The sequence below is a fragment of the Penicillium cosmopolitanum genome (assembly GCF_028827165.1).
Source record: "Penicillium cosmopolitanum strain IBT 29677 chromosome Unknown utg000009l:1.0-9042332.0:1.0-9050551.0, whole genome shotgun sequence".
Lineage (NCBI taxonomy): Eukaryota > Fungi > Ascomycota > Eurotiomycetes > Eurotiales > Aspergillaceae > Penicillium > Penicillium cosmopolitanum.
The window spans coordinates 6,630,895-6,652,682 of NW_026622679.1; the positions used below are offsets into that span (position 1 = coordinate 6,630,895).

Here is a 21,788-nt window from a genome sequence, read left to right on the forward strand (position 1 = left end):
TGGATTACAGTCTCCCTAGGGTACCTTAAGGTACGTAGGTTCTCCCTGTGTGTGGCAGTTGATAATGATAATCGGGTCAGGTTTCTTATCACCACGGGACTGCCACGGTGCCCACACTCGGACCCACCACCATAACCACCGATGGACACAACCTTGGGAGAGCATCTTCTCCGCTCGCGCTTATACCGGACATCAGAGTTGACCACCGCACCTCTGCGAGACACTTGAAGACTTTCCCTATGTCGACACCAGAGGAATCGCCAGCCCAGCGGGCTTCTCGTCTGCGACGAGAGCGTCGTGAAGCCAAAATCAAGGAGGGAGGCTCAGCACGCCTTGACAAGATCACCAGCTTGAGTGGTCGCACTCCGCAGTCAGGTATGATCTACGTCTGTTGGTGAAGTGATCTCTTCGCAAGCGAACTCACCGCACGTTGGCCTTCACACTACTAACTTGGCTGTCATTAATCACAGTTCACGAAGATGCCTCACCATCCCCACAGCTCGCCGTCTCCCCTTCGCCCTCGCCAGTGCCGCAAAATCGACCTTCGCCATCACCGCAACCCAACATGAACATGCCGTCCGACGAGACCCTCCAAGCACAACAAGAAGCTTTCCGCGCTATGCTTCGGCAATCGGCCCCCGAACAAGGCCAGGGCCAACAGGGCCAGCAGGGCGATGATATGGAGGACCCTACCATCAAACTACTCAACTCACTATTGGGTGCCATGCCTGGGGATCCTAACGGACCTCCCCCCGGGTGCTGGTGCTCCTCCTGGCGCCATGCCTGGCCAAGAACAACCCGGCCTCAACCCAGGTGCGATCGCATCTGCCCTTGGGCTCCCACCTTTCCTCGCCAGCATGCTCGGTGCAGCGACCCAACAGCCGACAGAGCGGGAACAGAAAGCCACCCGTCTCTGGAAGGGCCTGCACATAGTCTTTGCGATCGGAGTCGCGGTCTACCTATTGTTCATCATCGGAGCGTCAGTTGCGACATTCGGCAGCCCGCCCCCAAAACCCGCCACGGCACAAAACCCATTCCTGATTTTCGTCACCGGAGAGGTACTCCTGACAAGCGGTCGGGCTTTGACGAGTGCGAAACAAGGTGGGATTGGCATGGTTATTCAGCTCTTTAAGGATGTGGTGCGAGATGGTAGCCTTGTGCTGTTTGCGTTGGGCATGGGAGCTTGGTATACCCAAGAGTGGCAGACTGTTGGATGAAATATTTAAGACTACAACGAATGGACGAAATTTCATTTTACAAACGTGTGCCTGGTGGACCTCGTACTGACCGTTCTACAAACCGTAGATAATGCACCAGTCATCTATGGCAGCCATTACAGCTACTTCAAAGTGTTCGGGGTCCTCTGAAGTCAATTGTTACCATGCACTGGCTATGCTTCCGATGTATACATGAAGAGGTGACGAAGACAGTAAGATTCAAACCTACTACTAGATATTCCCTATAGCCATATATAGTTCCTGGGTCTTTTGATTCCCAATTCCTCTCGTTGACTGGGCTTGGTGAAGGATTTCCAAGACCAACGTACCAACGCATTCATCTATGCAGCACCAATAGCATCCAATATAAGTCTATGACAGGTGCGAAATTTGGAATTGGCGAGCTTACCAAATATTCATTTCCCATAAAGCACACATCTTTGAAGAAGTCCCGAAAGTTGACGTGGTATCGACAACATGAAACCAGTATGGCTCTAGCTCGGCGAGGACTTCACCTTGGGGCTAGTCATCTTTTTTTGCAGATTTCTTGGGCTCATATTCGGTTTTCATTCTGGGTGACAACGGCTCGGCCTTATTATTTGGCGAGGATTCCGCCTGAGGAGCTGGCGAGGTTATATTCGGGTTATATCGTCCGGCATCGGCTGTGTTCACGCCGAGTAGTTCCAGTGGGGTTGCGCCAAGTATCATGGTTACGAAATAAGAAGGAGCTTGAGAACTTGAGAAGAATTGTTCAGATAAATGACCATAAGAATAATTGGGAATTGAGATCCATTGCATCTTATATAGAAATGAGTCCGTCCTGTTTGTCTTCATGGGACAATAGATCGAGGCAAGCTGATACTAGCACAGGCCGACGCCTGAAGGACTCATGCGGGGGCATTTTTGTGCTTCATTTCACTCGATTGGGAATAGATACCACCCAAAGGGTGACCGTTGAACAGGAGTTGCGCGCTTATGGCTATGGTACCTTAACCTCAGCCTCGTGCTATATCTTGAACAACTATATGGTCCGCTCCTATCTCGGAAGAGGGTCCAATGAGAGTTTAGATGCGATTAAAAAGGCTATGGGTCACGGGCACGCCGTTTCTTGGCGTGAGTGATCCGAAGCCAGTAAGCTCTCAAGAATGTCAAATCGTTTCCAAGAGTGGTTTCGAGCTGGGTTGATTCATACTTCGGAGCTTCGGGGTTCCCCTTGCAGAGCCTTGCTAAATTCAATCGCGGTAACATAGATTCGGCAGCATCTAGCGCTGTGAAGACCCACTACGCTTAATGGCGAATAATGCTCCGACAAACGTGGGTTCGACTAGGTTACTGGCCACCTGAACGGCCCCCACCGGTGGCTGTGCGGCTTTCCCACAGTAATTTTTTAGTTCCGACTGATCTAGCAGAGGTGAAAGAATCATATGTTGAGTACTAAGTAGTATATCGCAGCTAGTTAGGAAAGCAAATAATGAATTAAAGAAGGGAAGCTGAACAATAATCCTCTCCGCCTAATGAAGATCTGCGCGGCGCTATACTCGATTGTTTCTAGCTTACATCACTTCGCCCGAAAGGGGTATATGCTGCGCTCCTTGAGGGATGCAAGGAAAGGAACAGGAAAAGAAAAGTCCAACTGTTTTTTAAACTGCTTCTTGATTATCACGACCGGACGGTCAAGTACGGCCTCGGTAGCCGCAATCGACCCAGTGCTCCTGCCAGGGCGGCGCACCCCAAATTACCACTACTGTTCTCTATACAAAGTTGGGCACAGACTATTGTATGGGTAAATAGCTTTAGAATACCCATATTCAGTGTCAATAAGTACTTAGTTAGTTGCGCTAGATGTCAGTACTGGCCTCGTATATCAAAGGTATTAGAGATGTATAAATTATGCTACTTGGCATCCTATCCAGTTTTATACTCAGCAATGGTGTCTATGACGCGGAAGCGTGAACACGAAGTATCACGAAGCTCCGAGACTTTATGGCTACACCGATTCCCTCACGGTAGATTACGTGTTCAGTCATAGCTTTGCCAAAATCCTGCCCTCAAATGAGCAGGTGCTCGCGGACTTGCAGGGTTGTCGTTTCCTAGTCAGCATGTTTTCACCTGGGCAGTAGTAGCTTCCATTTTCTGTCCTCACCTTCTCACTACTACACGTATCGCTGCATTCATGCCTTCTTCCCTTCACATACTATCCCACGTACAGTTATATCAGACAAGCTCACCGTGAGCAACGCGTTCTTCGTTCTTCGGGGCTGGGATAGTCTGACGACCAATCTGGGTTCCTTCAACACCCACAAGCGGAGTCTGACGAGCCCAAGGAATCACTTGAGCAGGCTGGAAAAGCAGCCACACACAATAAAACCACAACCGCAAGCCAGCTGGAAGAGTCATGAGTGATATGTTGAAAACTACGACATTCAGGACGATGTCAAGCGATTCTTTGACGTCGACATTTCACAAGTTCGACAAGTCTTTTTCAGAGATCTCGATGAAGAGAATGAAGATGTTGAATTCTTCTGTTCGACATTGACATTCGTCAAATTCTTCCGTCTCTTCAAGCTGAGGAAAGAGCTGAAGTCCAACGGAGCATCTATGGTAATTTATTATACTCCTATCTTTCCAAGGTTTCAATCGAGTAAGTATCCCTCAGCTTACTTTTGTAAGACTTCACAGGCAACCAAGATAAGCTATCATCGCAATCAAGACTTTGAGGTTGAAGCGGAAGACCGAAAGCACATATGCCCTGTAGAGGGCTGTGGTGAAACTTTCCGCACTCGCATGCATGTTATTTTCCACCAACGTAACAGGCACCCCGGGTATGCTACCGAAGAGGACAAAGCAGCCGCACTTACGTGCACCCATTGCAGCAAACCATTGTCTCGCCCGGATGCATTGAAACGGCATCGCATTGTGTGGCTTTCCCGCACCGATATTGAGCAGCCTCCGCCCCAAAAAAGAAGGAGTCGAGGGGAAGGCTCTGATTCATACTCGTGTCCTGCGCTTGGTTCTATGCCCAACCCGACTGATAACGGGCCAAAGCATTACTACAACTTCACAGCTGCGGACTCGCTCCAACTCCCTCCCCTATCAACAAACGTATAGTCCACCGCAAAAAGGTAAAAACAGTCCCTTGCTTTCGTGGCGATGTTCATGAAGGACTATTACGACCGACGCCATCAGAGGTTAACCTTCAAAGTCGGCGAATGGGTCTACGTGAAGCTCGGAAATGGGTACGACATTGCAGGCTATTGAAGGGTATATAAAAAGGCATTCAGTACTGGGTGCCTGTGATCAGCGTGACAAGATATGGTACGCAAAGGGGCCGGACTCGTTCAATTACTTTTTGAAACGACCCTGACGGTTGACTAGTTTGACTTGGTTGCGAAAGCCAAAAAAAAAAAAGCAATGCACCGGCCGGGATTCGAACCCGGGTATCCACCTGTCCTATGAATGGGAGCTTAGGGCAGGTTAGCTTTTGTGACGGGCATTTACAACTGCTTTTCACTTACGGAGGCATCTTGACCACTGGATAACCGGTGCTTCGTCCAACGTATTCTCAACATTTACCAGGCCTTGACTACATCTCGGGACCCAAGTTCAGAATCGATTTCGTGCCATAGAACCTAACAAACTCCAATTGATGGCTGTAGATACGACAGGTTATTAGATTAGAGTAGGCTATTTTTGAATCTCATGAATTGATACTTATATCCCGGACTTTGTGGTCTCTCCGTGAGTAAAACTATCTAGAATGGAAGTATAGTCGACTGTCTCTTCCCACCAACAAATGTTTTCAAACTTCCACGAAACTGGACAGTTCCCGTGGTACCCTGAGGTGCATCGATATTTACACGAAGGGACTCGGATGTACTAGTAAGCTCCCATGAAACTGACAAAGTTTCTCCTGATCCCGTAACCACCTTCGCACTCGACTTCTTTAACCCCATCTCTACGCCGGTTTCTGGCGCCAAGAGCCACTCATTATATCCAAAGCCTGCAGGGCCACTGGCTGGTCGCAGGCCGGTGGCCCACTCGGTTAGAACATAAGTCGCTGCTCCGCCCCACGGATGGCCGAGACTCGTGAAGAGTGATAAACCAGGTGATTTATCAAGCGCGAGATACTCCCAGCTGGCGCCTGTGGACGTGGTGTCGTTACCAATGCCTGCTTCGCCCATCTTGTGAAGCATTGGTCCCCATACCGAGACCAGAAGATCTTTAGCGGTAGTGGAGGCGTTACTCATGAAAAGTGCAGGCAATAAAAAGCCGTTTGTGTTGGGGGAAATCGACACGAGTGGATCTGAAGCACTAACAGTGGTGTCTGCTTTGTAGCCCGGTCCGAGTTTGAGCTCTCCCAGGACTTTAGTAGACACCATCTTCGACTTCTGTGTTGAATTAGCGACTCCAGAAGTGATGCACCAAGCGATATCGGAGACACCGAAGTCCTGGTGTGACGATCGGCTTGCTGAATATGAGCCCAGATTATCATTCCAGAGGTGCTTGTTGATGGAATGAGCCAGCATTTGCGCGGATATCTTATATTTGAGTTCATCGGAGCTGTGGCCCAGTGCTGCAGCGACCTCAGAAGCACCGTTGAGTGCTTCAACCGCAAGGCAGCTCACAGCCGAGCCACCTGAATTGGCACCCACAAAGGCGCTATCCAGATCAACCAACCCATCAGTAGAATTCACCGTCGTAAGTAGCCATCCAAGCTGCTTCTGCCATTTAGGCCATGTTTTAGCGGCGTATTGAAGATCGTTCGACTGCTTAATGGTGTGGTAGAAGCCCAAGAATCCAAGCATCTGGTAGTCCTCCAAAGCAGGGTATTTTCCTCCGGTAGTGAATGCATCAATGGTGGTCGATGGGTCGTATCCCATACTAGCCGCATAGCTCAACTCCCCATTAGGGGCCTGGGTATCCAGAAGAAAAGAAAGCGTGTCTCGTGACCGATCGAACTGAGAGCTGCTCGCGCCAATAATGCGGGAGGTGTGGTAAAAGTCTCCTAGCCAGATCATGCGGTCACGTTTAGGCCCGTCCAGCATACGGTCGCAACATTCGCTTGATTTCCATATCGAGCAGATGCTCCCTTATCGCGTAGATTGTCTTTGTATAATAGCGTACCATTCGCGCTGTCATAGAGTCTGGCATTGCGAACCCATGCGGATTGGTCTTGGTAAGCGCCAAACCCAATGGCACCATTAAGTGGAACTGAACCCCCCTGTATAGTAATCACCAAGCGAAACATCAAATATCTTCTCACCATTTATCTGAACAGAAATGCGATCTCCACCCGAGAGAATGGTGGTAATATTGTACCATTCTTTTTCATGCACATCAAATGGCACGGTAAATGTATCGAGTAGAAGTGTGTCAAGGGTTGTTTGGTTGACAAAGCCGTATCCTTTTGCTAATAGAATGCTGTTCGCGGGGGTGAGGGTTGTATTAATATTTGCAAATGTAGTCTCCTTGGGCAGCTCTCCTGTGAGTAAAAGCTGAAGCCCAGATCCGTATGTCATAGGTTGGGCCTATTCCCGCAAAGGTGAGCACTAGAATGGCCAAACATAGCGAAAGAGATGCCTACCACTGTCCACCATAAACCAGCTCTTTCAATTTTTGTCTCAAATTGTAGGGTGTAGTTTTCAAACGATCCGGTTTCGAAGTTTGGCGAAGCCCTCATACCCTGCACCAATGCACCCTGCGCAGGATCGATTGTCCAAACCGGGCCCTGTGTTCCTTTCTCGAGACATGCGAGGCCAGCTGCTTTTGCCCCGAGCTTCCAAATTTCATTGAATAATTTATTGTCACTATGAAATTGGCTTGGATATTTCTCGGGATCGATGTCGCTAACGGTGGGTACGAATCCAACACGAGTGAATGAAACACTCTGTCCGGCAATCAAACGAATAGACTGCCATCGCTGGCCGCCCTGTATCAAAGGAGATTGTAGCTTTCCAGTCTTGGTGATATTGAAGGTTTCAACTCGAAACGCGTTGGAGAGGCCGGTTGAGAAAGTGTAAGGCCCATCTCCCCATGGGTGCTGCAGCCCATGGTACGGTTCACTATACTTCACTTCAATCTGTACCGGGCCATCTATTCTGCTTATTTCAAAAAACGGAAACCCAGCAACCTCTGTGCCATAGTCAATGGTTGCAACGGGGGACTCGGAGTTGAGAATTAGAGTTGAAGAAAGGCTCTCTGGCCATTTTACTTCTTCCGCTGTAATGAATGACTTCGGAGTGAAATCACTAGGAATGTCAGCTTTCCATAGCAATCGAAGTTCGGAAGGATCATCAAACTCACTGTGAATGGCTCACAGCTGCAGCCTCAGAAAGCGAAAGAAAACTTTGACTCCAGGCATATACGCCTAGAATAGATTTGAACTTCATCGCCAGCTGATCTTGGTTGAAGACCCTGGGGCTGACCAGGGACAGGGGTTTCCAAGGCATGGATCCCCCTTTAAACCATGATTTCATACGCAGAGATCTTGGTAAATGTGGAGTTTGGGTGATCTTTCACCGAGGTAATTCCATTTATACATACATTTTAAAAGTAGAAGATCGTCTAAATGTTACGCGATTTTTGGCGATTTTCGACAATTGCTTCACAACCAATGATTTACTACGCACGAGTGGTACCACTTTTCTGCGTAATTGAACGAGATATATTTCAGCTACCGCTTTACTTATAGTCTTGAAATGGCTCTCTATCCCGACTGATCAGCAAAATGAAGTCAGAGGGAGGTGGAGGTGGATCAGGTCAACAAACCCTCCCCACATTCCGGTCGGCAATTCCGAGAATCACCATGCCGAGAACCGTCATGAAGCTTAGAAATCGAAGCGATTTACAATTTTGAGCATGAGAAGAGTTAAATTGTCGACTTCTACGATTAATCTTCCACGAAGAACAATTGATACTTACAGACCCTCATATGAAGGAATGAATGATATGGTTTAACTAGCAAGCAAAGGTTGACCGAAGACTAATAGAAAGTGCAGACTCGGACAAACCGAGAAGGAAGCCCAGCAAGATGTAGAAACAATTGACCCTCGCAAGAGTATGCACCGTGTCACTCTATATGTATCTCTAGCATAGAATTGGTAAATCAGATATCTCAAATAATGCAATGATTGCGGGCTGTGAATGTGACGTGCCCGAGGTGGGCGCAATGGCGTGTCGGGGTAATTGCGGGGAAATTGCTGGGCAACGCTGAAGAAATCGGGACAAGAGGGGCTGGGAGCGAGAGTTGAACCATGCGATGAGAACAGTTTGGCAGTAAAGCACTGCTGCCTGGCAGGAGTCGGACCCTTTTGCAGCTAGATGTTTTATTATGGTTTTGTGACTTTATTAAGATATGACTCCACACATTTACTGTAGTATTTGTTACACTATATGCGATGTTTGGCCTGTTATTGTTTTCTGCTCGGAGGTCGATGAAGAGTTTGTAAAGGAAATCGAACTAGATCGAGTTGGAAGAATACAGGGAAAAATGCCGAAAGAAAACACGCGCGAGCTCGCTAATTTCTTTTCAAGGGAGGGGCTCTTTGCCAAGGCGTTTACTATGGCGCACCTTTCTCGTTGGCGATTGATGGAAAATGAGTTGCTAAACTAGACTTTACCGGAATTAGCCTTGGCTTCGTCTACAATCAGGACAATTCCGGTGGGATGATCGGAGTCGCATAGTGGGTTGACGATAGTACTCTCAAATTTGAAGATTTAAAAGCCACATCAATGAATCCCAGTAAGAATGAAAGAAAATAAAACAAATGTTCTACTTTCAATCTCTGGAACGCACTCTTGTGGCTATGAAGTTTCTCAATGTGTTGGCGCTCGCCGCGACGGTGCATGCCGCAACCATCTCTCACTCCAAGTCTCCAAGTGCCGTTGACAATGTGACCATCTTCTCACCCCCTTCCGACTACAATATTCCAAGGACACTCTATGCACGCAATGAACAGCTTCCCAACGGCGATCTTCTTGCGACGTGGGAGAATTACTCTCCGGAGCCGCCTCTGGTCTACTTCCCCATCTACCGCTCGAAGGACTACGGCAAGACTTGGAAAGAGATCTCCAAGGTCCAGGATACCGCTAATAAATTCGGCCTCCGCTATCAACCGTTCTTGTATTACCTGCCGGAGCGCATTGGCTCTTTCAAGGCAGGCACTTTGCTCTTGGCCGGGAGTAGCATTCCAACTGATCTTTCCTCTACGAATATTGATTTGTACGCTTCGAATGATGATGGCCTGACCTGGAAGTTTGTGAGCCACATCGCAGCTGGTGGAGAGGCCATTCCAGACAACGGATTAACGCCGGTTTGGGAGCCCTTCTTGCTTGCCCAGTAAGTTTTTCGCCCCTTGGTCATCATTTTGGCTTTCTTCTAAATTAGCTACTCGACAGCAACGGCAAGTTGATTTGCTACTACTCTGATCAAAGAGATAATGCAACATATGGACAAAAGTTGGTCCACCAAGTTTCAAACGACCTAAAGAAATGGGGAGATGTTGTCGACGATGTGTAAGAATGATGAAGCCTCTCACCCCCAAAGGTTTACTAACAGCTCGTCAGCGCCTACCCTACTTATACCGATCGACCAGGTATGCCCATTGTGACAAAGGTAAGAAAAAATGACTCTCATGAGAATGAAATATTGAACAAAAATACTGACATGTTTCTAGCTACCGAACGGCAAATATTTCTACATTTACGAATACGGCTCTTTCTTTAACACGTCATCTTATTCGTTCCCCCTCTACTACCGCATCGCTTCTAACCCCGAGGATTTCCTATCGGCTGAGCACCATAAGCTTATTGTGTCAAGTGGCACGAAGCCCACTTCTTCTCCATATGTTGTGTGGACCCCGTATGGTGGCAAGCATGGAACTCTCATTGCTAGTTCAGGAACGCAGAGTACTCTCTTCATCAACAAGAACCTGGGCGACGGCGAATGGACAGAGATCGAGTCACCCGAGGGACACAGCTACACACGTTCACTCCGAGTCTTGGAGGGTAGCAATGGACGCTATCTGCTCGTGAACGGAGCAGGTGTCTTGTCTGGAACTAGTAACACGGTTACCGCCACAGTGATGGACTTGAAGGATGTGCTTTGAATGCCGCCATAGTAGAACTTTTGGATAGCATTAGAAGTTTCGATGTCTAGATGAAATGATTATTCAACAATCCCCCAATGGCAATTTGCGAAGCTGCATATATTGAAGATTCTCGTGTCTATGAGCAGAATTCCAGAGCTAGAAGGGTATAAATCTCATCCATCTGTCGCAAGCTATCGACGTAAACCCATTCTTCTTTCGCGTGTAGGCCCTCGCCGGAAGGACCAAAGACAATTGACGGAATTCCAGCTTGACCAAGGAAAGCTGCATCGCACCAAAAAGGCATGCTCTGGACTACAGGTTTGTTGTTGTGACCGAAGACAGTGGTTCCACAGGCGATCGCCTTCTGTACGAAGGGATGGTTGATGTCTAGCTTTTGGGTCGGACGAGACATTGTGACGCGTGGCTCGGTGTATTTAAAGCTCGGTGCGTCCCAGCTGATCTTTCGAAGCATCATAGATAAATCGCCAATGATGGACTCTTCAGTTTGTGACGGAACGGTACGAAACTCGATGGTAATCGTGCATTTTCCAGGGTAAGAAGAAGGTTCCTGGCCACCTTTAATCAAACCACAATGCATCGATCCTTGACCCAGAAGGTCGTCAACAGGCAGCTTGGCTTGATACTGCTCAAGTGCTTGTAAGAAACGCCATGACTGAAGAATTGCGTCCTCGCCAGAAACTGGATCGGATCCATGAGCTGCGACTCCCAGGATATCGACTTCTGCCCACACAAAGCCCTTGTGAGCTGTGGCAATGACATGAGAAGTTGGTTCCGCAACAACTGCTGCATCTGCCCTCCATCCAGCGGCCAGTATATCCCGGGTTCCTTGAGAAGCATCTTCTTCATCCGAAACAGCAGCAATGATAATATCACCACGGGGCACCTGGCCACTGGCTTTGATCAATGCAACAGCGGCAAGTGCCGCCGCTAGGCCGCCCTTCATGTCAAGGCAGCCTCGTCCAAATACCGCCTCCTGTTCGTTTTTCATCTGGATAGTTCCTGAAAGGGGATCTGCCTCGTAACTTGTGAGACTGACAGTATCAATGTGGCCATTGAACATCAACGATTTCCCGCCTCCACTTCCACGGAGAACACCGACAATTGAAGGCCGTCCAGGAACTGCCTCTACGCGATGATATTCGATATCACGATGAGCAAACCAGGCCTCAAGGTAATCAGCAATCTCACTCTCTCCTACACCATCTTCCACTGAAAGCGTGGGATTCGATGAGTTGATTTGGGTGAGTGTCTGGGTTAGTGCCACGGAATCCTCGCCGGACACGTCTCGAGGGACAGGGTACTCGCGGGCACCTTCTGTGCTCAGAAGCACCACAACAGAGTCTTTGTCCAAGAATGAGGCATCTTGGTCTGTTATCAAATGCCGAAGAGCAGCAAGGGAGGCACCACCACAAGGACCAGCCGGGACCGACTTTGATGTCAGATACTGCACAGCACGGTGGCTTTCGTAGGATGAAACTGTGACGGAGGCATCAACAAGTCGCTGCAAGTCCGGCCAAGCGGTAGAAGAAACAGTCCCACAGTTCATACCGTTCATGATGGTAGATGGGGTTCTGACGGTAATTGACTTGCCGGCCTGCAAACTTGCTGATAGACAGGGAGCAGAGTCGGGCTCAACTGCGACAACGGATAAAGGTGTTTCTCGAGACTTGCAATATTTGGCCACAGCATGGGCAAGGCTACCCACACCAACCGGAGTGATCATCACATTGGGAAGGAGATCCATTTCGGATGCTTGTTTCTCAACTTCGTTCATCATGGTCGAGTATCCCTCCACAATCCAAGAGGGAACTTGCTCATATCCTTCAAATGCGGTATCTTGAATCAACAGCGTACTTTTTTCCTGGCATCCGCGATTCGATGCCTCTTGCACTGCATCATCATAAGACCCCTGCACGACAACGACCTGGGCACCCTCCGAAGAAATCAGCTTGATTGTGGCTTCCGGCATGGAGCAGGACACGAAGATCTGGGCACTGATTCCCAGCAAGCGCGCCATGAATGCAACTGCTCGTCCATGATTACCCTCCGATGCTGTCACCAATGCAATTGAGTTTTTCTTAGCCTCAATCGAGAGCTGATCAAGGTTGACGGTAGGAGGCAGTCCAAGCTCTTGCGCGACAGCCCGGAAACAGCCCCACGAAGCACCCAGAACCTTGAAAGAGGGAAGTCCGAAGCGATTACTCTCATCCTTGACAAGTACCGCTCGAATGCCCAATTCAGTCGCAACCTCGGGGAGAGACACTAGCGGAGTTGGCGCATAGTTGGGAAGCGATTGGTGGAACTCAGCTACGCCGGCGGGCAGCGCAAGACGGAAGCGCTCATCTGCGGCAGCGGGGTTCAAATAGATTGGTCGTCTAGAAGTCATAGCGAATGAATACCGACCGTGTCGTGTATTTTGCTACTGAATTCCACCACCAGGCGAGGGGCTTGTTAATCAATTAAATTTGACGACGGTCGCGGGACGTTCGGCGTGGTGGGGAAAGCCTTTCAGCGACATCCCACTACACACACGCCTTCTGGTAACATGACGGGGTGGAGCTCGCCACAAGAAAAATCCCCTTTCATAACCGTGGATGGCGATAGTTCGGATAAGAATATTTTGGGCTTATTTTGATGACAAGGACGCCTTCTTTAAACACCCTTTAGTCCGTCGCTCATTCAAGTTCAAGTATCTCAGGGCGTATTCAAATTTTCCTCAAGGTTTGCTACTAGTAGTATCTGGTAGGCAAAATATTTGTCACATCTAGAAAATTATGAAGAGAGACGACATACGGAAGGAGAGAAATGTGAAGCAGAGGGACCTCGGGAAAGACTGTGCATCCATGCTAGACCTTAATAAAGTGAGGGCTTTGGTCGCCTGCCTTATGGGGTGGTTTGTCTCTTCAATTTTCCTCTGTTTTCAAGTACTACGCTATGGTGTCTAATAATCACATATAAATTTACACCGGGGAAACATTCTTTTTGGGCCTTTCACAAACAAATAATTGCTCTATCAGATTTTCTAGTCTTTAGCTATATAAGATCGCTTGATATTTGGAAGAATGGTTGCTCTTTATGTTTCGCCATTAAATCCCGCGGCTCTCGTTTGCACGGGATTGATCAAAATGCACAACTGACTCAAGTAGAGCTTGAGTACCAATGGCACTAATAAAGATATTAGTATCGAAAAATTCTTAGGTTGCGCGGGATCGTGGTACACTTACCAATCTTCATGGGTGGAATACTCCGTAGGTGGTGGCTAACGCCATCCTTGCAAGGGATGAAAATCATGGCAGTTGGGCAGTGCTTGCTGGTATAGACACTGTCATGGCCAGCCCCACTAGTCATCAAGATCGACTTCTGGGGGCCGACAATGTGGTCTGCGGCTGCCTTGATAGAGGAAATGCAGTCATTGTCAAATTTGACAGCAGGGGAGTCTGTGTCGAGAGTCCAATTATACGTTACTCCTTTTCCATCTTGTAAGGCGATAGCCTCGAATGCCTTGAGGCACTCGTCCTGAACGATATGAACGACACTATCATCCGGATGGCGAATGTCAAGAGTAAAGGTGACTTCAGTGGCAATCGTATTCGTAGAAGCGTTTGAAGGAACTCTAAGGATACCGGTGGAGGCCAGGGCATCGTGTTTCATAGCAATGTCATTTGAGGCGGCGATCATTCGGGATGCCGCAAGCAAGGGGTCGTGACGGTTAGCAAGAGGCGTAGTTCCTGTGTGGGCATCTTTGCCTTGGATGGTGAAAGTCAACCATCTGTATCCCTGAGCTCCCTGGACGATACCAATTTTGCAATCGTTAGCTGGAAGAATAGGACCTTGCTCGATGTGAAGCTCGAAATGTGCTCCAAGGGGGTATCCCTTTGATGAGCATTCCAAATCACCAAGATACCCGTGTCTTTCAAGCTCGGACTTGAGAGACACATCGGGGTTGTGAATATCGCGGAGATCCCATGCCTTTTGAATAGGAATGGCGCCGGCCCAAACTCCTGAGGAGCACATGGACTTGGGGAAGCGCGCTCCTTCCTCGCTGTGTCTCAAATCAGCAAAAGTTGCAAAGACTAAATATCAGCCAGAACATACTTTGTCCAGTTTACCACGCCGACATCGTAATTAGTCTCAAAATTGTTCTCCTTCATCGTGCGCAGGACCTCCAATGCAGCCATTACACCCAAGATACCATCATAACGACCACCACGAGGCTGAGTGTCGAGATGACTTCCCATTGCAATCATTGGGGCCGAAGACTTCAGACTGCCAGATTTCCGAGCAAACATATTACCCATCTGGTCAACTGAGAGAGTGCATCCCAATTTCTGAACTTCATCGGCAAACCAACGTCGCACACGTGCATCGTCATCATTCAGAGTCAATCGAGCCATGCCTGTATCAGTTGGGTTCCTGTATTCTTGTAAGTGGTTTGTCGATAGGTATAACCGAGTATGAATCACAACACATACTCGCCATAACGATGAGCTGCACCCCATTCACAAGTCTGATGCAAAGTCTCCCAAAGCCGATCGGCATTGATTTTGAGCGCTGCTGGGGCATGAACTCGAGGGGCGGATGAAAATGCCCGGGTCGCATTGAAGCGCAAGGCGCGTGTCGTGCGCGTTACTCCGTACATTATGCAGACGTGAGATGTGACGGGGTAGAAAAATGTACCCAGTAGGAAGGAAGTAATATGGAGCGTGACGATATGGACACCTGGGCAACCAGGCTTGGTTCCAAGGTTGTTTTATATATCTGGCCGAGAGTGAGTGACACTGGCAGACCGTCGGGTCGTCAAACGTCTAACGAGGGGCAAATAGGACCTGACAAACGCCTTCTTCTGACAGAGAGTGGATAGAGAAAGGAAGACAACCTCTAGGCCCAAGCTGGTTGAATAGAAGCAGCGAGTAGTACTTTCCGATGGACTCGGCCAACATCGAAAGTGAATGGCGGAGACGTCAAAAGCGGACCCATTCGGCTCGGGCGCCTTCCCGCGACATCTGCGAAATTCTAAATTTCTTCATTCTGTCCCAACCCTCATGAGCCAATGGAATGGGCTGCATTTGAATCACTATATCTAAATTTCTGTAGGGATTATAATTTCTGAAGCTCTTCGTTGTACTTTGAAAAAAGGTGTTGATGTTCAATTTGACAATCGTCACGGTGGTATAGCGAATGTTGATACAACCTTGAGTGTAGTAGGTACAGACCAGCCGAATAAATCCTCCTAACACATCCATAGTAACCCAAGTAGCCCAAGTCATGAATAAAAGTTGCCCGAAACAAATAAGAACTCCGATATATCATTCCTTCCCACAAAAGACATCCAAAATCCTCCATTGAACGCCTTATTTGGCATACCCTTTGCCGCGGCAGCAACTGCCAAAGCACTGATCTCCTGGGAATGGTCAATATTTCTGAATGGGTCTCTCTAGGTGCAAGAATACCGTTGTAAGGAATCGGCGCTGTCTGACTTGTTGCCCTCGGCCTTGAACCTTTAGAAGATGCATCACTGTGACGGGTTAGAGGACATGACGTCACGAAAATCGCGAACACCTTACTCAAATGTTCTCTCGGATTGGTTATCGAATTCTTTCGTCCTGGAGGAGTCGTGTGTTGGCAAAATTGACAGCACCTTCTCCTTCAGACTCTTGGTATCATCTTGTCCAGACATTTTTGGTGTGTGGTTTGGATCTGTTATTGGCACGAAATGGTTGCCAAGACTTGATATACTATCTTGATAGATATTGTTCTTGTGTTGTCACGGTGAACTTCAAGTTGAAATCTCTAGTTTTTCTTGAGATACAGAACGCAGTTTGATCTTTTTCTCAAAAATCCGGGGAACCTGGCCCTTTCATATACCTTCCCCGGAAAGCTATTTTCAGTCTGTTGATTTAGATCGGCAAATGAAGGTGACGTTGGGTGGATCCTGTGTGACACAGAAGTATGTCGGCGGACGCCGAAGTCCATGCCCCTGGCCACCAAATTCCCTATCGGTGATCGAATCTTCGCCGATTTCATCCTCGATCGCTAGTAAATCTAAGCATTGTATTTAATTTCCCGTGGGAAATAGGGTCGAGCACCTTCACCGATCAGGGCATCGCCTTGTGATTGGCGACCCGCTCATCTGCCACGATCGGGCCATAGTCTCAACCTTCCTTAATAGGCGCTGTCTTTGTGAAAAGGAAAGATGGGCGAGGAAATTGTTACCTAACGGCATCTCATCGGTGGCTGAATACGATGCGACATGTCAATAAGGTACGACTATTAATTAGCACATACTCGTCATCTCTCGCTCTCTCTCTCCTTGCCCTGGAAGCTCCATGGTTCATTCTTGGGTTTCTAAGTCTATTCTAGAATATTGTCTTTAAAGACCATCCACGGCAAACGCCTCTAGCTATAGCAAATGCTATTGCAGCCGAAAGATAAAGGACACCGCCAAATATGATCAGATCGTCGTATTCTCCTCCGTCACGCTGCTGGATCGCCCCTGCAATGGGGATTCCAGTAAGGGTTCCAATGCTGACGATCGTGAACGTGGTTCCATTTCTTTTACCGTAATCCTGCGTGGCGCAGACCTGAGAGATACATACTGGCGTCAAACTGATTGCTGCTCCACTCCAGAAGCCAAACAACACAGCGTAGCAGATGATCGCGGCGAGATTGTCGCCTGATTTCAGCCACAGTGCGAGAGTCAAGATGGCACAGACAAATGATGTCAGCACCATAACATTGAAACGACCCAAGCGGTCGGCTATCAAGCCGGGGAAAAAGCGCCCAGGGATAGCTCCCAAGTTCAGGAAGGCGATGAGTAGGTATGAGATCGTGTCGCCGACTCCAACATGGATGGCATACGATGCAATATACGTGATAGGTATAAAGACGGCAAATTCCACCAGGAAAACCGCGACAGTAGTGACAGCATAGTGGGGATCTTTCAAGGCGCGAAAATCGACCATAGCACCGGATTTGAGGTTTGCCGGTAGCCTAGTCTTCAAGAGAAGACACGCCAATGTACACATGACGACACAGAACAGTGCAATGATTCGGATCGCCCACGGGAATCCTATCTTAGGGGCCACGAAGAGGATTATCAGGGGAAACACTACGCCTCCTATGCCGCCCGCCGTGCACGCAATTCCTGTAGCATAACCTCTTCGCAAATTGAACCAATGACCAACTGCCGAAACAGCTGGAGTGAAGAGTGTGCAAGCTGAAAGACCTCCGAGCACGCTGAAGGAAAGGAATATTTGGTAGTATTCTGTAGTTGTTAGAAGCTATTCATAAGAATATTATTTGAAGGCAGCATACCTTCGCTGAAGCTGAAACATATAAGAGCTATCACCATGCCGAACGAACCAGGTATGATGACATAGTTCGGCCCATATGCATCAAAAATTGGTCCTGGCCATGTATGGTTAGCACAAAAACCAAACCATGCAACGCTAAATGGACTGTCACCTACCCGCTTGGGCCCCTGCAAAGTATAGAAAGAAGCCATAAGCGCCAAATATCCAACCAATACTGGATTCTGAATAATCTTTAAGTTGATGTGTGCTGGTCCATGCGTGAAGAATCCCGAGGCTATTTAATAACCCCATGGAAGGAATCATGGCACACCATGCCCCGAGCACAACCGACCATGCTTTCCACCCCCCCTTCGGGATAGTCGTCATTATCGGGAGAAGCTTGCAGTTCTTCAAAAAGAGTCGTCGAGTTTTCGATTCTGCCTTTGGCATGCGGGGCTTCCTGGTCTAGCATGATCTAGAGTGGCAGTTAAGAAATTGCACAGGTATTTCTTTCACCACTCTAAGTAGAGGGGATTGGCAAGTCTATAAACCTCGCAAACATATTGTCAGACAGCTTATGAAATCGCTTATTGAAGACTAACTCGGTGAACCCTTCGGCCCGAAGCATTTATGTCGGTCGTAACATTTTTTCATGGACAAGATATTGTAGTTGGGGTTATGGTTCGGCGAAACTGATCGCTCATTGGATGATCCGCCGCCCAATTGATTGCTAATCCGGCGACAGTTAAAAACGGCCGGCGAAGGCGACGTCTGATTGACCAGAATTATCATCACGTTATATCATTCATCTCTCTGTTCTTCAGGTAGATCGTTGTCTTCAAGAAAGCCGCATCGCGTCAGGCCACTCGGTTCAGACCAGACTGGATTTCAAAATATGAATTTTTTGAAAAGCCAAAGATATACGAACCAGGCCGTTTGAGTGAACCTGAATTTATAAAAAGCCGGACGCCTTCTTCCAACATCAAACGCCACCCAATCAACCCACATGTTCGGCGAACCTCTTTCTATCTAGAAACAATCCCCCAGTCTAATCAAAATAGATGAAAATCAACAATTCGCCGCTCGTAATCTACGGTCGGCGATCTCGCACTGATCTGCTTCTTTGCGACCATGGCGGAACTCTTAACTCGGAGTGAATCGAATCGTCATTCAAAGTCCGCCCGCCCGTACCGATCAAAACGACACCCTCCGTGTGACCAGTGCCGTCGCAAGAAGCTACGATGCGAAGCTCAAGGAAACAAATCATGTCGGCGCTGCGAGGCTGCATCTTCGGAGTGTAGTTTCAATCTTGTCCTGCCTCGTCGATCTGCATTGCCAGAACTGAGACCATCGCCGATTGCCCATGAAACCATACCCGTCTTGCCCGATGCAAGCAACCTACCTGCCGAGAATCTCAATGATCCCACACATTTCACCAAAGCCTCGGGTTTCTCAATTACAGAGCCGGATATTCAGCCGGAGTTGAATCCAACATCCGTTGATGAGTTCTTCCTCCCTTCTCAGCCTGAATATTATCTCCCGGAAAGGCCCACGCCACAAGCCATTCAAACCCTAGATCAGCTAAAGGGATTCTCATCACAGGTCATCGGGGCATCGGGAGAATCAGATCCTTGGCTACTACGGCACTGCAAGTTTGATGATCACGGATTCCTCCTCTTCCATCAAGTTCACTTTCGTAATGCAGGTGGAGTACCGCTCCAGGAAAAGATTCCGGTCCATTTCCTGGTCACAGCAGACCAATTATACGAACAAACGAAAGATGAAACCAAATTCGCACCAAGGGATCAGGCTCGGGAGGACTTGAATGCTCTTGTTCCTTTGGATTGCGGCCAGAGGCTGGTATCGTTGTGAGTTATTCTTTTCACATTCAGATTTATCAATACCGTTCATTACTAAGACCAAGCGAACAGGTTCATGAAATTTATCTTTCCAGATTTGCCCATTATATCACGCTCTCAATACGGACTGTCAACATCCCAACCCGCCCCAGAGCAACAAATCCTACAGACAATACCAGTGCACCTCCTCGCCGCAATCTACGCCTCTGCCCAACCATACGCCAAATTCGACGAGTACCTCTGCGTCGTAAACGCCTACTCCGTCCCATCCACAGACAGACTTTGGCGCCTTGTCTTCGAACTATTATTCGAGGAGTTACATACACCCCATCTAGCCACTTTACAAGCAGGACTCCTTTACCTCCACAAAGCAAGCGAAGGCAAGAAAAGCGCCGTGGCAGACAGTTCCTTCGTCTGGTCCTTCGTCGGTCTACTAGTCGGCCTCGCCACGTCCCTAGGCCTCACACTAGAATGTAAACCTATGGGTCTCCCAGCCTGGGAGCGACGTCTACGCCGGCGATTATGGTGGGCCGTCTATGCGGAGGATAAATGGCGCAGTCTGATGATGGGCCGACCGCCCTATATTCGAGAAGATGAGTGGGACGTGACGGATCTCGATGATGATGATTTTCGAATCGACCAGATGCAAATTGACTTTTTGTTGTCGCCTAGTGACGAGTCGCTGCGTGGTGTGGTGCATGTGAGGCAGTTTCAGCATTTCGCGCGGTTATCGAGGATAGCGGATGAAGTGCAGGTTCGCTTGTTGTGAGTAATTCAATCGCCTTTTTTCAATTCTTGATTCGTTCAGCTAACTAAGTACTATAAGCTCTCTTCGCGCATCGCAGCGGCTCTCGTCGAATTTTGACGCATCTCTCGACACGGCTCGGGGTCTACTCCAAAAGCTGAAAGAGTGGTATTCACTTCTGCCGCCACAACTCAGACTGCAGAATCGATTGTTTGCGACGATTGATCGGAGTGGACCGCGATCTCATTGCCTTCATTTTTCGTATCTTTTACTGGAAGTCTTCATCTTTCGCTCGTTACTTCGACCAATGGTCCGGTCTGCTGCGCCGCCGCGGTTATTCGAAGAAGATGAGGACCCGATAACCTTTACGAATATGGTTGATGATTACATCACTCAGATCATTGAGGCAAGTGAAGTTGAGCCTGTGCCTGCGATTGATATGTCCGATGAGCATGGTACCGGGAATGCGGTGCTCAAGGCGGCCGAGAATTGTGCAGCGACGATGCTGCGCTCAGTGATGAGAATGGCGTGTAGTGATTTAGCGGGGTTCTGGTACTCATGTAGGTGGATTTTAGACTTTTTTTTTGTTTCCTCACAGTCCAAATTTCTATTTCTACTTGTGCTAATGATTGGATAGGGTCGCGGGTAGGCTTTGCCACCGTCTCTAGCTTCATGATGCTATTGATAGTACAGGCACCGTCCAAGGAACACGCGCTACGAGCTCGGAGATTGGTGTATATGTGGCGACAAGCATTGCGAGGACAGAGCCAAGGCTGCGAATTGTTGAATCTGGCGCTTGTTCGGCTCGATGGTCCACATTGGACCGGGTTGGCGCGGAACTTTTTCCTTCCTAAGCATGTCAAGGAGGCTCTTGAGTGTACAATTGACCAATCATGAGGCGCGGTAGTAATCAAAGTAAGCCTTGGAAGGGGCAGGGACAGCCGAATCACAGCGATCGCATACGAGTACGGATTTTGGGAGGTTGAGACTGGAGATGAGCTGGAGATAATACGGTTTTTTCTCGGGGTGGATAGGTAGTCCATCCACACCAATCTTTGGGCGGAGCAAAAGGAACCAGCGGTTCGCATGGAGAGAACGTGAGCATGTTGTCCGGACTCCGTAATCGCAATTAGCGACGGGAGTCCGCGGGAATTCAATTGGTCGAGCGAATTTGTGTTTTCAAACTTCCCGAACTGGATGATCGGCCCCTGTGACCGGTGGGATGGACAATGGAAAATGGCACGCAGTGCAGATTCTGTTGGGGCCAAGTGGGATGAGTGGAGCGGCAGGAGTAGCAAGGTGAGACGCGGTGCAGGGTGCAGAGAAGCTGCATGCGCTATCATGTTTAAGGAGGTTAGCTTGGGTTTAGCATGGGATTAGTTGGAGTCGAGTGGGCATTAAACTTGTTAGTTTTGGTCCAGACGGTTCCCACTGATCTTCGCGGGCCTCACATGCTACAGTCGCACGGAGGGGTAGCAGATCAACGTTTAGGCGCAGTCCACCGTCTGCTACCGTGCAATGCCGCGATACGTTGAGTGGGAGTGCCCCTTCAGCAGTCGGATGGT

At 48.6% G+C, this 21,788-nt stretch overlaps 10 protein-coding genes across 10 annotated transcripts; 4 read left to right on the plus strand and 6 right to left on the minus strand.

Moving 5' to 3' along the window:
• Positions 1 to 239: 239 nt before the first annotated feature.
• On the plus strand, positions 240 to 1,217 carry N7509_010562 (uncharacterized protein; the record flags this gene model as incomplete). The annotated part of the gene is made up of 3 exons (XM_056635199.1): positions 240 to 375; positions 471 to 813; positions 857 to 1,217. The coding sequence occupies 3 exons, from the start codon at positions 240 to 242 to the stop codon at positions 1,215 to 1,217; spliced, it is 840 nt and encodes a 279-aa protein (XP_056485819.1).
• Positions 1,218 to 1,739: 522 nt separating this feature from the next.
• On the minus strand, positions 1,740 to 1,925 carry N7509_010563 (uncharacterized protein; the record flags this gene model as incomplete). The annotated part of the gene is made up of 1 exon (XM_056635200.1): positions 1,740 to 1,925. The coding sequence occupies one exon, from the start codon at positions 1,923 to 1,925 to the stop codon at positions 1,740 to 1,742; it is 186 nt and encodes a 61-aa protein (XP_056485820.1).
• A 1,506-nt stretch (positions 1,926 to 3,431) lies between these two features.
• Positions 3,432 to 3,614, minus strand: N7509_010564 (uncharacterized protein; the record flags this gene model as incomplete). The annotated part of the gene is made up of 1 exon (XM_056635201.1): positions 3,432 to 3,614. One exon carries the CDS (start codon positions 3,612 to 3,614, stop codon positions 3,432 to 3,434), a length of 183 nt encoding a protein of 60 aa, XP_056485821.1.
• Positions 3,615 to 3,648: 34 nt separating this feature from the next.
• N7509_010565 (uncharacterized protein) lies at positions 3,649 to 4,325 on the plus strand (the record flags this gene model as incomplete). The annotated part of the gene is made up of 3 exons (XM_056635202.1): positions 3,649 to 3,683; positions 3,704 to 3,818; positions 3,897 to 4,325. 3 exons carry the CDS (start codon positions 3,649 to 3,651, stop codon positions 4,323 to 4,325), a joined length of 579 nt encoding a protein of 192 aa, XP_056485822.1.
• Positions 4,326 to 4,969: 644 nt separating this feature from the next.
• Positions 4,970 to 7,606, minus strand: N7509_010566 (alpha-L-rhamnosidase; the record flags this gene model as incomplete). Its single annotated transcript, XM_056635203.1, has 5 exons — positions 4,970 to 6,222; positions 6,342 to 6,428; positions 6,481 to 6,745; positions 6,802 to 7,465; positions 7,521 to 7,606. 5 exons carry the CDS (start codon positions 7,604 to 7,606, stop codon positions 4,970 to 4,972), a joined length of 2,355 nt encoding a protein of 784 aa, XP_056485823.1.
• A 1,377-nt stretch (positions 7,607 to 8,983) lies between these two features.
• Positions 8,984 to 10,324, plus strand: N7509_010567 (sialidase family protein; the record flags this gene model as incomplete). Its single annotated transcript, XM_056635204.1, has 4 exons — positions 8,984 to 9,555; positions 9,615 to 9,731; positions 9,783 to 9,831; positions 9,893 to 10,324. 4 exons carry the CDS (start codon positions 8,984 to 8,986, stop codon positions 10,322 to 10,324), a joined length of 1,170 nt encoding a protein of 389 aa, XP_056485824.1.
• Positions 10,325 to 10,442: 118 nt separating this feature from the next.
• On the minus strand, positions 10,443 to 12,713 carry N7509_010568 (putative diaminopropionate ammonia-lyase; the record flags this gene model as incomplete). The annotated part of the gene is made up of 1 exon (XM_056635205.1): positions 10,443 to 12,713. The coding sequence occupies one exon, from the start codon at positions 12,711 to 12,713 to the stop codon at positions 10,443 to 10,445; it is 2,271 nt and encodes a 756-aa protein (XP_056485825.1).
• Positions 12,714 to 13,400: 687 nt separating this feature from the next.
• N7509_010569 (M20 family metallo-hydrolase) lies at positions 13,401 to 14,966 on the minus strand (the record flags this gene model as incomplete). Its single annotated transcript, XM_056635206.1, has 4 exons — positions 13,401 to 13,492; positions 13,552 to 14,369; positions 14,423 to 14,740; positions 14,800 to 14,966. The coding sequence occupies 4 exons, from the start codon at positions 14,964 to 14,966 to the stop codon at positions 13,401 to 13,403; spliced, it is 1,395 nt and encodes a 464-aa protein (XP_056485826.1).
• Positions 14,967 to 16,683: 1,717 nt separating this feature from the next.
• N7509_010570 (putative oxalate/formate antiporter) lies at positions 16,684 to 18,006 on the minus strand (the record flags this gene model as incomplete). Its single annotated transcript, XM_056635207.1, has 3 exons — positions 16,684 to 17,591; positions 17,642 to 17,734; positions 17,796 to 18,006. The coding sequence occupies 3 exons, from the start codon at positions 18,004 to 18,006 to the stop codon at positions 16,684 to 16,686; spliced, it is 1,212 nt and encodes a 403-aa protein (XP_056485827.1).
• Positions 18,007 to 18,750: 744 nt separating this feature from the next.
• Positions 18,751 to 21,120, plus strand: N7509_010571 (Zn(II)2Cys6 transcription factor; the record flags this gene model as incomplete). Its single annotated transcript, XM_056635208.1, has 4 exons — positions 18,751 to 19,487; positions 19,551 to 20,243; positions 20,305 to 20,783; positions 20,861 to 21,120. The coding sequence occupies 4 exons, from the start codon at positions 18,751 to 18,753 to the stop codon at positions 21,118 to 21,120; spliced, it is 2,169 nt and encodes a 722-aa protein (XP_056485828.1).
• Between the last annotated feature and the right edge of the window lie 668 nt (positions 21,121 to 21,788).